Consider the following 20,519-nt stretch of genomic DNA (forward strand, 5'->3'; position numbering starts at 1 on the left):
TTATCAATGTTAACTCTAAAGAGCTCATCCATAAACCAATCTTGGCAATGCAAATTGGAGGCAGAGATGCATCTTTATAAGGTATCCATAAAACACATACAGACACAGACATCTCTCAGTTTTCCTCCTAGAGTTTAAAAAGACCCCTCTCTCTCTCTTTTTTTTTTTTAACCCCTTCACTCTCGGGGATTAGATTAAAGTTCCTGAGATCCCAGGTAGATCATTTACACCTCAAAGTCACAGTTAAAGAAATATCAATTCCTTCTAACTTCCTCCAAGAGCATATTGCAAAACTCGGTTTTAGAAAGTCAGATTCCCATCTTGGACATCTTCAGGGATTTTCTTTTTTTTTCCCATTTCTAAATAGCCAATTCAGTTTAAATAAATAGCAGTGATAGACAATAATACATATTGTTCATTCACATTCATATGCCTGGCTTTCAGAGGAATATGAGTCAGCATTCAAGTTACTAGACCCCCTAAAGACGGCCAAAACCAGGGAGAGCAAAAAGGATTTGGACTCAAGGCCCTGTTGCACATACACGAGATAAAAGCCAAACCAATGACCAAAGGCCCACTTTGCTACAACAGCAGAGACTTTAGAGGCTTTGTTCTTCAGATTTCAAGGAATACTGAGGCCAAATGGTGTCGCAATAAAAATACCATTTTCTTTCACATATGGGAGCGGAGCTAAAGACCTCCCGGTTTAGGAAATATTCCTTAGGGGGACTCCAGTATGGAACAGAGCTCTGGTCCCCTCTTCCGTGTTTCCCAAGTCGTTCTGACTGCAACACCTGATTAGGTGGATATCCTACTAGGGGGCTCAGGATGGAAACTAAAGCCTCATAGCATCATCCCGGAGTGGACTACAGTATGGAGTCCTTGATTCCTGCCATGACTCACTGTCTGGGCCCTGACAGGGTGGGCATGTACAGTGCGTTTCATGGCTAGTTCTCTTCAATCATCCTGAAGCTCTCCCACGGTTTACCAGCGAAGAGGAGCAGCAGGTACCTTCCCTGTCTCCCTGGGCCGTGTGACTGGGCAAGCAGCAGGGAAACCACTTCACCCTCATTGATGGCCCCATCTGAGTACTGCACAGGGCTGGGTGGCTAGCCACAGAGGCCTTCTTTAACACATCCTGGCCAATTGTGACGGTGTCATCCCTACTGGGACCACCTAGCTTTTGCCTTGGCTCTTAGCTCAGCATCTATGGCTTTTTCTAACATAGAAAGCAATAGCCAGCCCACAGCCACAGCCACGGCCTTAGTGTCTAACTTCTTTTTCCCCATTGGAATGGTGGCCGACATTGCCACAACAGCCTTAGGGTGTCTGTGAGTTCTCCATTCTTTCTTGACAGCTCCCATTCATCAAGGACAGCCACCACAGGTTCCCACCTACTAGTGGTGTGCCCTGCAACTCTCCCTGTCCTTATTTTTCCCATATCTTAGTGCTCACAGGAGTTTCCTCAGTCTCCTGCATGCTCTGCCAATTGCTGGGTCGCACCCAGCAGGCTACAAGCCCTGTGCTTGCCCAGATTCAAGACCGAAAAAAGCCTAGTGTCAGAGACAGAGTCATCACTGATTTAGTGGAAGGGGGAGCTTACTTGTCTGAAGCAAGGTCCTGGAGTGACTCCGCAATGAGTGTGGTGGAGAGTGGGCAGGACTCGGCAGCAGCCTTCCAAGACTTCACTTGGAGCGGAGGGAGGTTGCTGGTTACAGGGAATTGACTTCAGGTTGGCTCATCAGTTACCAGGGAAACCAGCAGAAGGACACGCCCCTCATCTCTTCTTTGTTAAGCTGTTGTAGTGGAGATGTTCTGATATAAAGCTAGAACAGTCATGAGCTGGGGCCTGGGTTAAGTCTGTAGGAAGCAGGGAAGTTATTTGTTGGTTTTCAGCTTTATTGTTTTCTCAGCACAATTTCTTGGAACTAACAACTAAGGTTGACAGGTGCTCTCTAGCCTCTTCCCAGTCACAGTGACACAGAGGGCCTCAATTCTCAGCTCCTACTTGTCATTCTTCAGCCCAGGCTGGAGGACAGATCATTGCTATCTGGAGAAACATCAGTCCAGATCTATATCATTTTTTGGAACGTCATGATTGCATAGCAAGTTGCTGGTGGCAGTCATTTCAACTACTACATTTATCAGGTTTTCTTGTTCTTTTGGTAAGATGATCTTCTGGGGGGGTCACTTTGATAGGCCAGTGACTGTGCAACAGCATATAAGATGTTGGAGATCACACATTTGTACTGTGCCACTCGGACAAATACTAGAAGATAATTACAATCAGAATTTGTAGACAGGCTTTTAAGTCTAATTCTAAGAGAGCCTAAATTAAACACAGAGAACATTCTGAAGGGCCTGCAGAGCCAGATATGGAAATATTAGCCAAATCAATTAATTTCATGATTTTTTGCATTGGTTGTTCAGATCTTCTTAGTAATTTTATTTTCATTTTATTTTTTCCAAGGCAGAATCCAGCTCTATTTTGAAACAATAGGTGGCAGGAACTTTTACCTGTGGGGGGTGGGGTGGGGAGCCCAGTGTCTGACCGTCTGACCCCACTGCACCTGTAAGAGCTCAGATGCTTAGGATGTGCTTCCAGAAGTCTTCATAGATGATGCAGTCTTTGCTGTCCTCATGACCTGCCAGACCTGCCACCGCCTCCTGCTCAGGTATCTTCTCCCCTGTGGTGGTTAGGATACGTCTGAGCTCTGCTCCCATGGCTTTGCTGTTCCTCTCTTTGTCAAACACCAGAAGCCCCTCCAGGTAGTCCTGGTGTGTGTCTTGGTCCAGGTTCTTGGTCGCTGCCTGGAGGATGGGTAGGAAAATCTCGAAATCCATATGCTGGGATTTCAGCTCATCACTTTTGAGGTTCACCAGGATCTTAAGCATTTTGGCATTTGAGAGGTTTTGGCCCAGGGCCCTCACCATGTCTGCACACTGGCTGTACAGGGTCTTGCCATCTCCTACTCAGTCAAGCAGCTGGAAGGCATCTTTCAACTCCTCCAGCTGGTCCTTGTTAAACTCGATTACCACTTTGGGAGAGACTCAGAGGCTCCTGGGTTTTCTCATGGGATGGAGAGATAGCTGGTGCTGGAGCTGGCTCAGCCTTGGTCTTGACTGGAGGCACCCCTGCTCCTGGGTTGCCAGCAGGATTAGAGATAGAGGGCTCTGCTGGTTTCTTCACAGGAACATTCTTCTTGGGAGGCATGATGTCCAGTGGCCAAAGGACAGTGTGTTGATGGGGGTACCCCTCCAGTGCTGGGGCAGGATCAAAGTAGGGGGTGTACTGAAGAAGGGAGGGGTCACTGGCTACTTTTGTTTCTGTGGAGTCCAGGTAGGGGGGAAGGCAGGCCCGGAATCTCTTCTTGGTAATTCTAAAGTTCTCATAAAAGTCAAATGGCATATTGACAACCTCAAGAAACCAATATTCTGCCTAAGGCTGCTCTGTTTTGAATCACTGTATTTCCAGCCTCATGAAATTCTTAGTGAGAATGCCTAACTCCTCTGTCAGTCTCTGGACCATGGCAGGTGGGGACCTCCTCACATTCTGTGTCTCCTTTAAAACATGACATGAAAAGTCCCAAGGACAGAAGAAACTATCCAGAATTTCCATTCGGTGATTGAGGTTTTGAACCTCAACTTGAGGCCCAGTTTTTCTCCTTCTTGTATCAAATTCTAAAATGAGCTCTTTTTCAAAGGAGGAGAAATAGGGGCTCGAATGGACCCTGCATGGCATCGGAAATCATCCTGAAGACAGACATGACTTTACAAAGAAAAACTAGACCCTGACAGTTTGCTGAGAGTCTTCAAGAGGTTATTTAATTTTTTGCCATAAATCCAATACCAGGCTTTGGAGTCTATCCAGTAATGTGGTCTAGGTTAAAATATCCCTGTGGGGTAATTTGGTTTCACTGCATGGTTTCAACTCCATTCAGAAGTAGTTAGGTGCCAGGCAGGAGACTCTAAAGTGAAAAAAAAAGAAAAAAGACACATGCACCTCTTATGTTCATCACAGCACTATTTGCAATAGCCAAGACATGGAAACAACCTAAATGTCCATTGACGGATGAATGGATTAAGATGTGATACATATACACAATGGGATACTACTCAACCATAAAAAAGATAAACTAATGCCACTTGCAGCAACATGGATGGAACTAGAGATTCTCATACTAAGTGAAGTCATAAAGACAAATACCATATGATATCACTTATTTGTGGGATCTAAAATATGGCATAGATGATCCTACCTACAAAACACCATCCCAGCCAAGGAGAGCAGACTTGTGGTTCCCAGGGGGAACTGGGGAGAGAGTAGGATGAACAGGCAGTTCAGGGTTTTTGGATGAAAATTTTTATATTTGGAATGGAAGGGCAACGGGGCCCTACTGTATAGCACAGGGAACTGTGTGTGATTGGGTCCCTTTGCTATACAACAGAAATTGAAGAAATATTATAAATCAACTCTGCTTAAAAAAAAAAAGGAATTTTTGTAAAATTCTCCTACCTCCCAGTATTCGCTAAGTAAAAAGGCTATTTTGTCTTTAGCGCTGTGGGTTAAGTTTGTGTAAAACATTTGCAAATTTTCACTTAAAAGACCTCTGCAATCACCAAGGGATCGTCTTGGAAGCACTAGGGTTTATCTTCCTGTAAGTGGCATCCAGATTTCCCTCAATAACCCTATTGGTATTTGGCATATGGCATATATCTCTAAGCACTTATTTTATTGCCTGGTAAGTAGTTTTCATTTTTGGAATAAATCAAATCAAGTAGCAAAGAGCTAAAAAATCCCCTACGTGAATAATAAAAATTTACAATCTTATTGTCTCTTACTCAAAAAAGTTGACGAGGTCCATGTAAACCATGCAGAATGTGGGTCAGTGTTTATTATCCACCGTGGAGGCCACAATGATATATTTGACCAGAACCTAGAAACCTAAATCTGCTAAAAATGTAAATCATTATCTGCTTCAAAGTTTATCAGATACGAGAGGCTGGAGAAAGCACATTAAGATTAAACGATGGTTATTTCAAGCTAATATTGCTCATTCTTAATACCTCATTTTCTTTTTCATGTACCAAAAAAATGGTATGTTAGATGTCAACAAATGGGACCCATTAGCAGCAGAAGAGTTCAGCAAATAGTTAAATCATGCCAGTTTCACAAAAAATCAGCTAAATTAATTTTTTATGATGGTTTGCTTTTAAACAAACCATGGATTCATTCCATGGAATCAAAGTAAATCTTTTGGAAGCTAATACTGGAAAAGGGGATACGTTTAGTATTATTAAATTGCTATTGTAAATTTAGTTTAAAAGTTAAAAACTAAATTTAAATTTTGGGGGTCAATCAAGCAACTGAAAGTTTTGGGGTAGAATAGAGTGTTGTTATAAGAGGATGGCTGTTAACTTGATTAAGAATCGGGCAATATGGAAATATACTTGGGATATGTTGTGGTGCATACAAACATCAAGATTTATGATTTTTTAAACGTATGCTTACCGAATAACCAATGTCTGTGACAAAACTGATGTTGAGAGCAATTAAATACTTCATCATGGCAATGAGCTCTTTTATTTATTGCCCAGTATCATTCAGAATTTAGAAGTGCTTGGGTCTTTAAAGAACTATCTTAATTAATGTAAGCATCTTACCATGATATTGAAATTTATTTATTTACTTTTTCTTTTTTAGGGCCACACCTGGGAATATGGAGGTTCCTCAGCTAGGGGTCTAATAGGAGCTGTAGATGGCGGCCTACGCCACAGCAACGCGGGATCCGAGCTGCATCTGTGACCTGCACCACAGCTCATGGCAATGCTGGATCCTTAACCCACTGAGCAAGGCCAGGGATCGAACCCTCAAACTCATTGTTGCTGGTCAGATTTGTTAACCATTGAGCCATGACGGCAACTCCAATATTGAACTTTTAAGTAAGTGACTTCTCTAAATCTTGGTTGCACTTCACTGAAAATCAATGAGAAATCTTTTAATATTCAACAATTGAAATGCCAAGAGTCTCAATCTTTTGAAGCTTTTGGAGAATTTCAGTTATTGAAAACAAAGTTTACAAACAGAAAGACTTGGAAATTAGCCATAAAAAGAAAATGAAGAGAATACGTTAAATGATGGGAGTTCAAACACTATATAAGATTTAGCTTGAGATTCTAACTAACTGCATTTGGAGTAAGTTAATTTTGACAGAGATCTCATTTTTCATTGGCTAATTTAGATTTTGGGCAAGAATGGAATGATATTAACAAGGCCTATAATTTGACAAGATCTAAATTTGGCAAAATATCTAAAACAATTATAAATAGAGATTACTACTTGACAAGTTTTTCATGTAAAAATCTTTGTCAGAGATAAATTTTCTGCCTGCAGGTAAAAATGATGTGCATATGCAAATATTTACTGTGAAATATTTACTCATTTAAATAAAATATATATTAGAACTGAGAATATACTCTAGATAAATTTGCTTTGAGTTTTACCGGTTATCCCAGTTATTTTGTGTAGAGAAGATGTTTTCTTAGTGGAAAGTATTGTGATTACAGAAAAGATTCTATCGAAAATATCAACAATATCAAATTTATCAACCCTCTATTTGGTTTTGAAGATTTCTTAGAATTTTATAAAAATATTGAATAATATAATTAAAAATACATTCTTTAGAAAATTATCAGTGTTAGGGTGTTGGGACAGATACAACTAAGAAACTAATTGACAGTATTTGTCTGTGTTGGAGTTCCTGTCATGGCTCGTGATAACGAAACCAACTAGTATCCATGAGGACGTGGGTTCAATCCCTAGCCTTGCTCAGTGGGTTAAGGATGCAGAGTTGCCACAAGCAGTGGTATATGTGGGTGGCAGATGCAACTCTGATCTGAATTTGCTGTGGCGTAGGCTGGCAGCTATGGCTTCAATTCGACCCTAGCCTGGGAACTTCCATGTGCTGCAGGTGTGACCCTTAAAGACAAAAAAAAAAAAAAAAAAAAAATACATCCATCACCATAAAAAATAAAACTTTCAGTAAGAAAATAATATTTCAAATATGTATATTAGTATAATTATTTTAGAGACCTATAGTCGTAAAGTTGATTCAGTTTGGCCAGTAGATGGTATGGTTTCTCCAGCTAATGGGGTACATAAAAGAGAAACGGTAGGAAATTTAGAAAGGTAGAAATGGTAGGAAATTTAGAAAGGGAGGCAGGGGTCAAATTATGAAGGACATTAAGGGTGAGGGTAAGGGGTTTGCATTCCACGGGGAAGTAGACTAGGAAAGGGTTATTGTCTTCCACACATTTCAGGTGCGGGGAATTGAGCTAAAATTTACACTATGCCCTGACGAGTCTAGAAACACCATAACGTTCTATTTCGAACATGAAGATAAAGTGATGATAATCATGATGATCCTTTAACTTTTAATTGATTGTAGAACCACATACATTTAAGAATAATAAGCTTTTCCCGAAAGCTTGTACTTTACAAGCTTGTGGAACTGCCAACACCTTTTCGGTGAAGATGAATTCCAGTCTTACTCATGGCCTTGGGGTCTGGTAAAGAGCGTCCACGTACTTAGTCAAATTGTGGGGTCACACGGGAACTCCACCCACCATTTCTCCTCCTTTCCCTATGTGGTTTGTTAGATTTAAGGTGTTTGAAAAAATATTTTCTTTTTTCTTTGTCTGAATAATCCTCCCCTGTTTTCTTCTTTATCTCACTCAGGTGTGTGGCCTCAACGTAAATGGGGTATTAGTTATTATCCAGCTCGTCTTTTGTTTAATGTTTCCTTCTATGTGGTTGATCCACAAGAAACTGACAGTAGAGTGGTATAGACAATTTCAGCTGACAGTAGAGGGGTACAGACAATCTCAGCTGACGGTAGAGGGGTATAGACAATCTCAGCTGACGGTAGAGGGGTACAGACAATCTCAGCTGACGGTAGAGGGGTACAGACAATCTCAGCTGACGGTAGAGGGGTATAGACAATCTCAGCTGACGGTAGAGGGGTACAGACAATCTCAGCTGATGGTAGAGGGGTATAGACAATCTCAGCTGACAGTAGAGGGGTACAGACAATTTCAGCTTTCAACAAACTGCGTCTCCTCCTTGTCACAGATACTTAGGTCACTAAGCTCTTTTCTTTCCCTGCTTCTTCTCCAGTTAGTTCCATGGCATCCTTTTGTTCAAATCACTTTTACGATTTTCACATCCTGGGGGCTTCATACTATATCAGATGGGCTTCATAAAAGTAACATTATATAGTACTTTCTACATGCCAGATATTTTCTCTGAGCTTTGCAAGTATCAGCTCATTTACTCTTTCAGAAAACCCTGTGAAGTACATGCTTATTATTATCCTCATTTTAAAGATAAGGAACCGTTTAGTGATGGTTTAGGAAATGTTGACATGGTCAGATGGCTGATAAATAACCTAGTCAAAATTTGAATCCAGGCACTCCTCACTCCTATGCCATCCTGTTTTTTTGGTATGTAAGTGGAGAAGGCTATAGGGAATGAACACAATATAGAATAAAACAGGGCAAGAGCAGTAATTCCGGTGAAAGGAATAAAAATAAGCTATTTGGTTTAAACAGGGACATGCCCAATTTAGACCATTTCTGGCAAACATAATGTCCATCGAGGAGATTTAAAACGGTGGAGAACTTTGGGGAGCCTGCTTCTACAGTATACTATGGAGGTTGTTGAAGCTTACTTTGGGAAAGTGTTCCATCCAGAGATAACCGATTCTGAAAACCATGTGGGAAAGAGTGGGGACAAGCCCAATTCCCAAGCTAAAGGACTAAGAGGAAAAAGGAAAGGAACTATGCACCATTCGGGAATCCGAGGTATCTCCCAGGGACATCTCTGCTCAAGGGACCAATAATTTAGGGGAAAAGAATCGAGGGAAGTTCTGAAATAACAAAAGCCCACGAAGGAGGGGCTCACATAGGTGCCCTGAGTTCCTCACAGAGACACTCCGGAGGAAATGCAACTTGTTATCCAGGCTCAGTATCTGCTGGTGCCGCAGGCAGTTTCTGCATTGTTGTTGCTGATTGCATGCTCGTCACAATCCGTTGGGATGAAGTTCTGATTGTGATAATCACGACATTGCTGAGAAAATTTTAGCACATTTTCAAAATAGTCATATTCCAAACATCTCAAATTTATGCATTATGTTGTTAACATGAGATAATGTAAAATTCCAAGAAAACAGTGCTGCTTCTAATAGATAATTGCATGTATTTGTAGGGTATATTAGAAAACAGATTTGCCATGAATGCTGAGTCTTTGAGTATGGGTAAATTGAATATGTATGATAACTAATTGGATAAAAGTGTAACCTCTGGTCTAATAGCATATACATCAATTGCTTTTTTGAATATATTTTCAGCTCATATATAACTTAGCAAATGAAAGAAAAGTGAGATAAAATTTCTTAAAACAAAAAAGATGTTTTCTCATGGTATTTTTTAATTAGATAAAAAGAAGTTACTTTGCAATCAAAAAATGTTCCATTTTTAGCCTGTAGAAGCTTAACATCTTGGCAAAGATAGCATGGTGCACCAAACAATACTAACTTAGGAGATTTTCCTATTGGAGCAAAGTCGAGAGAAGTTAAATTCTCAAGGTATGTATAGTCCTAAATTCCTTGAAAATGTAAAGGACTTTTACAAAGTTTGCTCATTGAATTTAAAGCACAAATTTTCCCACCTTCTAAGACAAGTCATATATACAATATTTTTGTTAAAATGGGCTGCTTTGATATATGTCTATTATATAAGATGTTAATTGGATGATTGCACAGCGTTAGGTTATACATATTATTATTATATTACAGCTTATAAATTCATATAATTTAAAGTAGTTCAAAAAAATTTTTTTTTGACTAATGACACATCCTGGCAGGGGTTGACAGCTTTAGGACACACTCTGTAGACAGTATGTGTAGCTACTTGCTGTGATCAGGGTCAATTCAAATGAGAGGAAACGGCATGCTTGCTGAGCTGCAGAAAATTGTAGGCTCCTCCTAGTTCTTAAAGAAAAAAATTGAGGGAGTTAGTAACTCCAGACTTGTGGTGTTTGGAGTTAAGAGTAGTGGTGAAAGGTACATTATCGTAGGAACCACGGTTTCCTTTGTGCCTAGAGAATTCTGAAAGTTTGAAATTATCTGATGGAAGAGAAGACTTACCATCCTTTCTAGTTGTGATTAATGTGCAAAGTGTTGAGCTGGACTTGCACTGTTCAATACGATAGGCTTTTTTCACACATTTTTACTGAGCATTTGAAATGTGGCTGCTTCTAATTCAAATGTGCTCCAAGTGGTAAATATACGTAGGATTTTGAAGACAGTATTTTTTTTTTTTTTAAGAGTGTTATACATCCATTTAGAATGTAAAAAAAGAATAAATAAATATAGATGTGAATAACTGAATCACTTTACACCTGAAACTAACACATTATGAGTCAACGAATTTCAATAATTTTTTAAAAAGAAAAAAATAAAATACTGATTACATGGTAAATTAGTAATATTTTGGAATACTAGATCAAATAAAATATATTACTAAAATTAAAATTAACTTCACTGTTAAAATTTTTTCTTTTTAATCTTATTACTGAATAATTTAAAATTGTAGATGTGACTAGCATTTGTGTTTCCTATTATATTTTCATTGCAGAGCATTGATCTAGCCTAGAGTCTTACTTCTCTTTTTGTTATGCACTCATGTCTTTATTTGGAAGGAGGACAATTTGTCTGATAACTTTGGGAAAAGGAACTGACTACCCTGGCTCAGTCTTTCCCTTTCTCCATTCTTTCGGAGGCAGCATGTCCACCAGAAAGAAGCGTGACTTATCATCTGCTTTTCCGCCAAGGACTAAGGAGCTTTCTCAGGGGGAAGGAGTACTGCAATTTTCCAGCCCTGTCTGCAAGTGGGCAGGTAATTCCATCCCATTTGGAACGAGGTACTAACCAGCATTGCTGGCACAGTTCTAAACCCTTTCCTGTTAACAAGCTTTTAAAAATAATAACACTAATATCTGATCTCTATCTCTGATTTTTTGACTCCTGTATCTATCATGTAGTTAGATTTTATCTTAGAAGGAGGAAGAATTACGTTATATTAGGACCCTCAAACTCTTAACAGTTGGAAAGGAGAAGGGATAACAGAGGAAATGAAATCCCATAACACACATGCGTGAGTTTACTGTGTATTAACTGATTGATTTGCAATGTAACCAGGTTTGAGTGATCCCAACCTTGTATCAATCCAGAAGGTGGATTTTGGGGGCAAGAGGATTCTAGCAAAAAAAAAAAAAAAAGAAAAAAGAAAAAAAAAAAAGGGCTATTCAGTAGACTGAAAGGGCAGGGGCTGGGCAGGCAGATGACGGGGTCCGTAGAGTGGGGAGCCGCAAGAGGTCAACCCGAGAGTGCACGACCCATCCCGCCCTGCGGTGGAACTGTGCCAATGAGAGATGCCTGTGGAGGTCTTCCGTGAAATTCACATTTGAGTGCCTGCCTCATCAAGGTCCTGATGGCTGGATTGCCACACTCATCATTTAAGAAATGTGTTTTTCCTTTCCCCCAACTCTCTCCAGGTCTTAGGATTTGAGAGAAGAGAGCTCCGAAAGGAGTAGAGTGAGATGGGATGAGAAACAAGCAAAGTTTAAGAAGAGACCGTTTCCTCCTTCCTCGGATGCTAAGTCACGGTTCAGGCCCTGAATTGATAATGAAATTTAATGTTCTGTTTAAACTCTGTGAGATATTTAAATGCCTAAAAATACATAGGGAAATGCAATGACATGGAAAAGCTAAGAGATCTGCCTGAGGTGCTGTCAAGGAATAGGAATGGAAGAGATATCACGGCAGTGATTTTAAACTTTACCATGCATCAGAAGCACTTGTTAAAAGACCAATTGTAGGTGCATTCCCAGAGTTTTTAATTCAGTACATCTGGGAATGTCTCTGGTCCTGAGAATCTGCATTTCTAAATTTCCAGGTGAAATTGATATTAATGTTTGTAATTCACAGAACGTACTTTGAGAACCATTGTTAAAGGCAGTAGTAAAACATAACAATAACAAAACAATCTTTTTATTTGCATCAAATTCCTTCTTTTTCAAAAGACAGTTTATAGACCAATATGGGTGTGTAAGAAATATTTATTTCAGTTTTACTGGAGAAGCAAAACATACCCATAAACATGTATAGGCCTAAAATGAGATAGTATATAGTTACTATAACTACAAAAACATATATCTAGTAAATATTTCCAAATTATAAAAATCAGGTAGCCCAGACATGTGCGTTTTTATAAATAAAAATGTGCTCTCACATGAGTTAAAATCATATAAAAAATATAAAAATATGTTGACAGTGGTTATATCCTTGTCTGAAGAGAGATGGTAGAGTCTGTGGAGGAAATTTGACTTTGAAATTGATATTCTTTCAATACTCTTTGATCAAATCTTTGTATCAAAGAAAGTAGAAGTGCCTTTCTTAGGACAGGCCATCCAAGCTAGAGGGCTTCTTCGTTGCTTAAAAAATAGCAGCCTTTTCAAGTATCTAATCTTTATGAAATTTTTCTCCAAATTATTCCTCACTCAGTGAATCCCACTGTCGTGGGCTGAATTGTGTCCCTTTTGAACTGAAATGTTCAAGTCTTGATCCTTAGGCTGGGACTGTATTTGGAGATGGGACCTTTGAAGAGGTAACAAGATGAAATGAGGTTATAGGATGGACCATAATTTTCCTTAAAAGAAGAGATTAGGATGCAGACTTGTGTGCACACAGAGGAAAAACCTGTGAGGACACAGTGAGAAGGCAGCTACCTACCAGCCATGAGAGAGCGGCCTTAGATGAAACCAAATATGCCGACACCTTGATTTTGGACTTCTAGCCTCCAGAACTATAAGAAAATGTTTCCGTTGCTCAGGTCACCCAGTCTGCAGTACTTTGTTATGGCGCTCCAAGAAATGACATACCCACAGTGCTTTGTTCGTACCCCTCCTGAAGCGTTTGACACAGTCCCCTTTTAATCTGTTCATATTTATTGTTATCCAGTAGATTATTGATGCCTTTGTGTTTGTTTTCTATTGCTGTCATAACAAAGTGCCGCAAAGCTAGTGGCTTAAAACAACTCCAATTTGTTATCCTATCATTCTCACCGTGCTAAAATCAAGGGGCTGACAGATTTCTGAAGGCTCTAGGGGATAATCCGTTTCCTTGCTCATTCAGGTACTGGCAGAATTCCTATCCATGACTGAAGTCTCTTTTCTTCACTGGCTGTCAGAGACTGGAGACTGCCTTTAGTTTCTAAACACCCTCTAGACTCCAGAACCAGCAACAGAGAGGTGGATCATTCTCACAGTGTTTCTCTATCATCACATTTCTCAGTAACTGTAGCCAAAAGGTTCTCTGCCTTTGAAAATTCATGTGATTAGGTAGGATCCACCCTGATAATCCAGGCTAATCTCCTCATCTCAAGGCTTGGAACGCTAATCACATTTGCAAAGCTATTTATTTTTTTTATTTATTTGCTGTGTTAGGTACCATAGTCACAGGTCCTAGGGATTGAGCCATGAACACCCCAAAATGTAAGGGCAGATTTCACTCATTTTTTGCATTCTTAACCTTTGCCAGACTTTGGAAAATAAATAGCTTTGCAAATGTGATTAGCCGTCCAAGCCTTGAGATGAGGAGATTAGCCTGGATTATCAGGGTGGATCCTACCAAATTTCTTACCTTGAACATGTGAATGAAAGCCAAAAACAGAGGATGGGAGTGAGGGAGGAAGGGAAAAAGAAGAAAAGAGGCAAAAGCAGAAGAAAGGAAATAATATATCCCCAACAGAACTTCATCATATCAGGTAGAAGACCTAGCATAATGCTCAGTACATAAGAGCAGTCTATTATATTAGGGCAGACTTATAAAAGGCATTTAATAAATGTTTTGAACAGATCTGAATGATAATGGTTACAAATTTAGCTATTAATCAACTCACCAATGACTAAACTTCAGAGGTAATTATAATAAATTTCAGTAAATTGTGTTATCTATCCTGGTTGGAAATGAAATGCACTGGCTAGTCAATTATTCTGGCTGTGTTATAAACCATATGACCCTATGTAATTTTATTTTGTTTTATTTTTTAATTTTTCTTTTGGCCACACCTGGGGCATGCAGAAGTTCCCAGGCCAGGAATCAAACTGGCACCACAGCCATAACCAGAGCTGCAACAGACAACACCAATCCTTAACCCACTGAGCCATCAGGGAACTCCGTTATTATTATTGTTTTTATTTTATTTTTTTTTTGGCCACACTTGAGACATGTGGAAATTCCTGGGCCAGGGATTGAACCTGAGCCACAGCAGTGACAACACTGAATCCTTAACAGCTAGGCCCTCAGGGAACTCCCAAACCTCTGTAATTTTAAAGTAATAAAATAAAACAAAATACACTTTAAAATCACTTAGCATATTTTACAATAAAGAAAACTCACTCTGAGATTCTTGAAGTAAGTCACAAATATCTTTCAGATCCATGTCACCAACTAGAGAGACTCTAACAAACTGCTAGAGGAACCAGAATCTACTACATCCTTTTCTGGAAAAACTGAGTAATTCTACAAATGCTATTTGACCTTGGGGATGCCACGGTAATTTCTAGATTTAGGTATAATCTCTCTAGCAAAAAACTTAGGAAGTAAGTGGAATTTGTTATGTATTAATTTCATAGCATACCAATGAGAAGACAATGTATTTTAGGCATCTTGGTTGGGTTTTAAGGGGACATCCTTGCATAACTTGCAAAGGACTACACAGCAGCAGATAATTGCAAGAGTGGGGTGGTTCACAGAACATCTGAGAAAACATGAAGTCCTTGATAAAAGCATCACAGAATTCTTCAGCAAGATAGGGATTATGGTCATGAAGTTGCTTTCTTGATAGGTTTACATTTTCTTCAACTAACTAAATGCTCTTGATCTCTTAGTAGGGGTGTTGTAAGTTTTTCTGTCAATTGTTTTCATGGCAGACAATCTAAACACTCACTTTAAGCTAAGCCCTGCAGTTCTATCAACTGGCAAGCCCCCCCGCCCCCTGCCCTTTTTTTAAATCTGAGAAAAAGCATCCAGTTTCTTAGGTTAATATTCCAATTCCAAGCACATTACATCAGGGCACCTGAGGTGCTCTGCTACTATGGTAACCCACAATTCTGAAGTGCACAGATGATTTTTATCATGTTCTGTTTCTTGCTTTGTGTACAGAAGAAAGCTCTGTGCAGCCGCCTAAAGAATAAAGGTGGTGGGGCCGGGCCAAGGAAGGGAGTGGGAGAACTGGAAATAGATTGCCTGATTTCCAATTTCCTCAGTTTTCTCCCTGCCTCCTAATTGACTCTCCGATGAGAAGAATTTTTTCTTAATGTCATAAAGATGGATCTCAATTATCCATGATAATTGAGTTCAGAGTCAGAAAAAATGAAATCCACTGGTAATCAAAACACTAATTTAATTATGAGTTTCAATTTCCCTTCCTAACAATATTTAACAAATTCGATGCAAAGAAACTAAGTGGGATTATTTCTTTTCCCACTGTCACTCCTTCCATTTTTGGGTTTCTGCTAGAAGCGCTGAAGTAAATAAGGGTGGCGTTTTTTGGATAATTCCCAAAATGGATAGTCTACTCTGAAAGGCCTAGATTGAGAATAAGTTAAATAAATTTTCTACACCAAAAGATATGTGTACCACACAGTATTTTATTGTAATGATATATTTTCTTGTCATGAACTTTGCTTTTTATGTCACATATTTTGTGCTCATTACTTTGGTGTGCGTTTGTGTATGTAAGTGAGGAGCTGATGGTAATGAGTATGACACAATAATGCTACAATTGTTATTTATTTATTTATTTTTGTCTTTTTGCCTTTTCTAGGGCCACACCCACAGCATATGGAGGTTCCCAGGTTAGAGGTCTAATCGGAGCTGTAGCTGCCAGTCTACACCACAGCCACAGCAAAGCAGGATCTGAGCCACGCTGCGACTTACATCACAGCTCACGGCAATGCCGGATCCTTAACCCACTGAACGAAGCCAGGGATCGAACCCGCAACCTCATGGTTCCTAGTTGGATTTGTTAACCATTGAGTCACGACGGGAATTCCAATAATGCTACAATTCTTAATGACCGAATACTCATAGCATTTCTTTGCTCTTAAATTTTTATCTGGATGAAACCTCCTTGATGTGCTTAAAGAACAAATATAATCATGACTTTCTATTGCAGTTTTGTTAATGAGTTCATGTGTTATGTTTTGTTATGGTTCCAGTAGTTAAAATCTGGGTTCTTGGTGAGTTGGGGTGTAACATGGAGTTATTTCTTCCTGAATCTTTCAGATTGTGTATCTAATGCTGGACATAGCAAATAAGTACAGTCTCATACACATGCTGGTGGAGGAAAATTGTTATTTAATCTTTGTACAGTTCTTTTGAAATCTATTATATATTATCATTCGCAAAGGTGTTATTTCTATAATCGCAAAGTAAAAGCAAACATAAATTCCACAGTTTTTAGAAAAGTCTTGATAACCAGTTTATCCAAACATTGCTGGGGAGTTAACTTGCTACTTTATAACTTATTTATCTTTAGGAAGAATTTTATTTTTAAAACTCCCTTTTGTAATAGGAATCTGTCTGTAATCTGAAGAGTGATACATAGGTGGAAAATTCTCCTTATTACCATGTTTCCATTATGCATCAGTATTTTTTTTATTATTCAGTGAATTTTATTACATTTATAGTTGTACAACGATCATTACAACCTAATTTTGTAGCATTTCTATCCCAAACCCTCAGTGCATTCCCTCACTCCCCAACCTGTCTCATTTGAAAACCGTAAGTTTTTCAAAGTCTGTGAGTCAGCATCTGTTCTGCAAAGAAGTTCATTGTGTCCTTTTTTTAGATTCCACATGTAGGTGATAGCATATGATGTTGGTGTCTCACTGTCTGACTGACTTCACTTAGCATGATATCTAGGTCCATCCATATTGTTGCAAATGCAATTCTTTCTTTCATTTTAATGGCCGAGTAATATTCCATCATGTATATGTTCCACATCTTCTTTATCCACTCTGTCCATGGAGAATTAGGTTGTTTCCATGTCTTGGCTATTGCATATAGTGATGAAATGAACACTGGAGTACATGTATCTTTTTGAGTCATGGTTCTCTCTGGATAGATGCCCAGGAGTGGGATTGCTGGATCAAATGGTAGTTCTATTTTTAGTTTTCTGAGGAATCTCCATACTGTTTTCCATAGTGGCTGCATAAATTTACATTCCCACCAACAGTGTAATAGGGGTCCCTTTTCTCCACACCCTCTCCAGAACTTATTGTTTTTAGACTTTTTGATGATGGCCATTCTGGCAAGTGTAAGGTGGTAACTCATAGTGGTTTTGATTTGCATTTCTCTAATACTGAGGGATGTTGAACATCTTTTCATGTGTTTTTTGTCCATCTGTATGTCTTCTTTGGAGAAATGTCTGTTTAGATCTTCTGCCCATTTTTTGATATATTTTTTTTTTGGTATTGAGTGGTAGGAGGTGTTTATAAATTTTGGAGATTAATTCCTTGTCAGTTGCTTCATTTGTAAAGATTTTCTCCCATTCTGTGGGTTGTCTTTTTGTTTTGTTTAGTGTTTCCTTTGCTGTGCAGAAACTTTTAAGTTTAATTAAGTCCCATTGTTTGTTTTTGTTTTTATTGTCATTTCTCTAGGAGATGGTTCTGAGAAGATGTTGCTGTGGTTTATGTTGGAGAGTGTTTGGCCTATGTTTTCCTCTAAGAGTTTTATAGTGTCTGGTCTTATATTCAGGTCTTTAACCATTTGAGTTTCTTTTTGTGTATGGTATTAGGAAGTGTTCTAATTTCATTCTTTTACATAAAGCTGCCCAGTTTTCCCAGCACTAGTTATTGAAAATGTTTTCTTTTCTCCATTGTATATTCTTGCCTCATTTGTCATAGATTAGTTGACTGTAGGTGTGTGGGTTTAATTCTGGGCTTTCTATGCAGTTCCACTGATCTATATTTCTGTCTTTGTGGTGGTACCATGTGGTTTTGATGACTGTAGCTTTATAGTATAGTCTGACATTAGGGAGCCTGATTCCTCCAGCTCAATTTTTCCTTCTCAGGAAGGCTTTGGCCATTCTGGATCTTTTGTGCTTCCAAACAAACTTTAAGATATTTTGTTCGAGTTGTGTGGAAAATGTCCTTGGTAATGTGAAAGGGATTTCATTGAATCTGTAGATTGCCTTGGGTAGTATAGTCATTCTGAAAATATTTAATCTTCTAATCCAGGAGCATGATATGTCTTTCCATCTGTTTGTGTCATCTTTGATTTCTTTCATCAGCATCTTATAGTTTTCAGAGTACAGGTCTTTTGTCTCTTTAGGTCGGTTTATTCCTAAGTATTTTATTCTTTTTGATGCAATGGTAAATGGGGTTGTTTCCCTAATTTACCTTTCTGATCTTTTATTGTTAGTATAGAGAAATGCAGTCAATTTCTGTGTATTAATTTTGGATCCTGAGACTTTACCAAATTCATTGATGAGCTCTAACCATTTTCTGGTAGCATCTTTAGGATTTTCTAGGTGTAGTATCATGTCATCTGCAAATAGTGATAGTTTTATTTCTTCCTTTCCAATTTGGATTCCTTTTATTTCTTTTATTTCTCTGATTGCCATGGATAGGACTTCCAAAACTATGTTGAATAGTAGTGGTGAGAGTGGACATCCTTTTCTTGTTCCTGATCTCAGCGGGAATGCTTTCAGCTTTTCACCATTGAGAGTGATGTAAGAGTGATGTAAGCTCTGGGTTTGTCATATATGACCTTTATTATGTTGAGGTAGGTTGTCTCTATGCCCACTTTCTGAAGGGTTTTTATCAGACATGGGTGTTGGATTTTGTCAAAGGATTTTTCCTATTGAGAGGATCATTGGGTTTTTATTCTTCATTTGTTAATGTGGTGTATCACACTGATTGATTTCCAGATATTGAAGAATCCTTGCATCTCTGGGATAAACTCCACTTGTTCATGATGTACAATACTTTTAATGTATTTCTGGATTCAGTTTGCTGGTATTGTGTTCAGGATTTTTGCACCTATGTTCATCAGTGATATTGGCCTGCAATTTTCTTTTTTGTGGTATCTTTGTATTGTTTTGGTATTAGGGTGATGGCACTCTTATAGAATGAGTTTGGGAATTTTCCTTCCTCTGCAGTTTTTTGGAATAGTTTCAGAAGGAGAGGTGTTAGCTCTTCTCTAAATGTTTGATAGAATTCTCCTGTGAAGCCATCTGGTCCTGGGCTTTTGTTTGTCACAAGTTTTTTAATCACAGTTTCAACTTCAGTACTTGTGATTGGTCTGTTCATCTTTTCTATTTCGTCTTGATTTAGTCTTGGAAGATTGCATCTTCCTAAGAATTTGTCCATTTCTTCTAGGTTTTCTACTCTATTGGCCTGAAATTGCATGTAGTAGTCTCTTATGATCCTTGGTATTTCTCCTTTTTCATTTCTACTTTTATTGATTTGAGTCCTCTCTCTTTTTTTCTAGATAAATCTGGCTAAAGGTTTATCAATTATGTTCATCTTTTCAAAGAACCAGGTTTTAGTTTCATTGGTCTTTTCTATGGTTTTCTTCATTTCTCTTTCATTGATTTCTGTTCTGATCTTTATGATTTCTTTCCTTCTACTAACTTTAGGTCTTGTCTGCTCTTCTCTCTGGAGCTGCTTTAGATGTAAAGTTAGGTTGTTTCTTTCAGCTTTTTCTTGTTTCCTGAGGTAGGCTTGTATTGCTAAAAAAAACTTCCCTCTTAGAACTGGTTTTGCTGCATCCCATAGGTTTTGGAGTGTTGTATCATTATTGCCATTTGCTTCTAGGTATTTTTAACTTTCCTCTTTGATTTCTTCAGTGATCCATTGGTTATTTAGTAGCATGTTGTTTAGTTTCCACGTGTTTGTGTTTTTCAGTTTTTTTCTTGCTGTTGATTTCCAGTCATAGAGGGTTGTGGTCAGAAAACATGCTTGATATGATTTCAATTTTCTTAAAGTTACCAAGGCTTGATTTGTGGCTCAGAATGTGATCAATCTTAGAGAATGTTCTGTGTGCACTTGAGAAGAATGTGTATTCTGCTGCTTTTGAATGGACTGTCCTATAAACATCTATTAAGTCTATCTGATCTAAGGCTTTATTCAGGGCCTGTGTTTCCTTATTGATTTTCTGTATGGACGATCTGTCCATTGCTGTGAGCACTATTATTGTGTTATTGTCAATTTCTCCTTTTAATATTTTTAGCAGTTGCCTTATATATTGAGGTGATCCTATGTTGGGTGCATATATATTTACAATTGTTATATCTTCTTCTTGGATTGATCCTTGATCATTATGTAATGTCCTTCCTTGTCTCTTAAAATATTCTGTATTTTAAGGTCTATTTTGTCTGATATGAGTATT

General features: G+C 38.5%; 1 protein-coding gene and 1 pseudogene across 1 annotated transcript in view; both read right to left on the reverse strand.

The window, feature by feature from the left end:
* Window positions 1-338: 338 nt before the first annotated feature.
* LOC146403606 (uncharacterized) overlaps window positions 339-20,519 on the reverse strand; it is a 421,112-nt gene continuing 400,931 nt past the window's right edge. The window contains exon 5 of the mRNA XM_084957731.1: window positions 339-3,968. Within this exon, the coding sequence (XP_084813857.1) occupies window positions 3,938-3,968 (31 nt within the window). The 3' untranslated portion in view covers window positions 339-3,937. The remainder of the gene's footprint in view (window positions 3,969-20,519) is intronic.
* LOC100512470 (myosin light chain 6B pseudogene) lies at window positions 2,581-3,214 on the reverse strand (annotated as a pseudogene).

The sequence above is a fragment of the Sus scrofa genome, chromosome 5 (assembly GCF_054392235.1).
Source record: "Sus scrofa isolate SSC_HxYL_T2T_F1_AM1 chromosome 5, Sscrofa_HxYL_maternal_Yorkshire_Landrace_v2.0, whole genome shotgun sequence".
NCBI lineage: Eukaryota > Metazoa > Chordata > Mammalia > Artiodactyla > Suidae > Sus > Sus scrofa.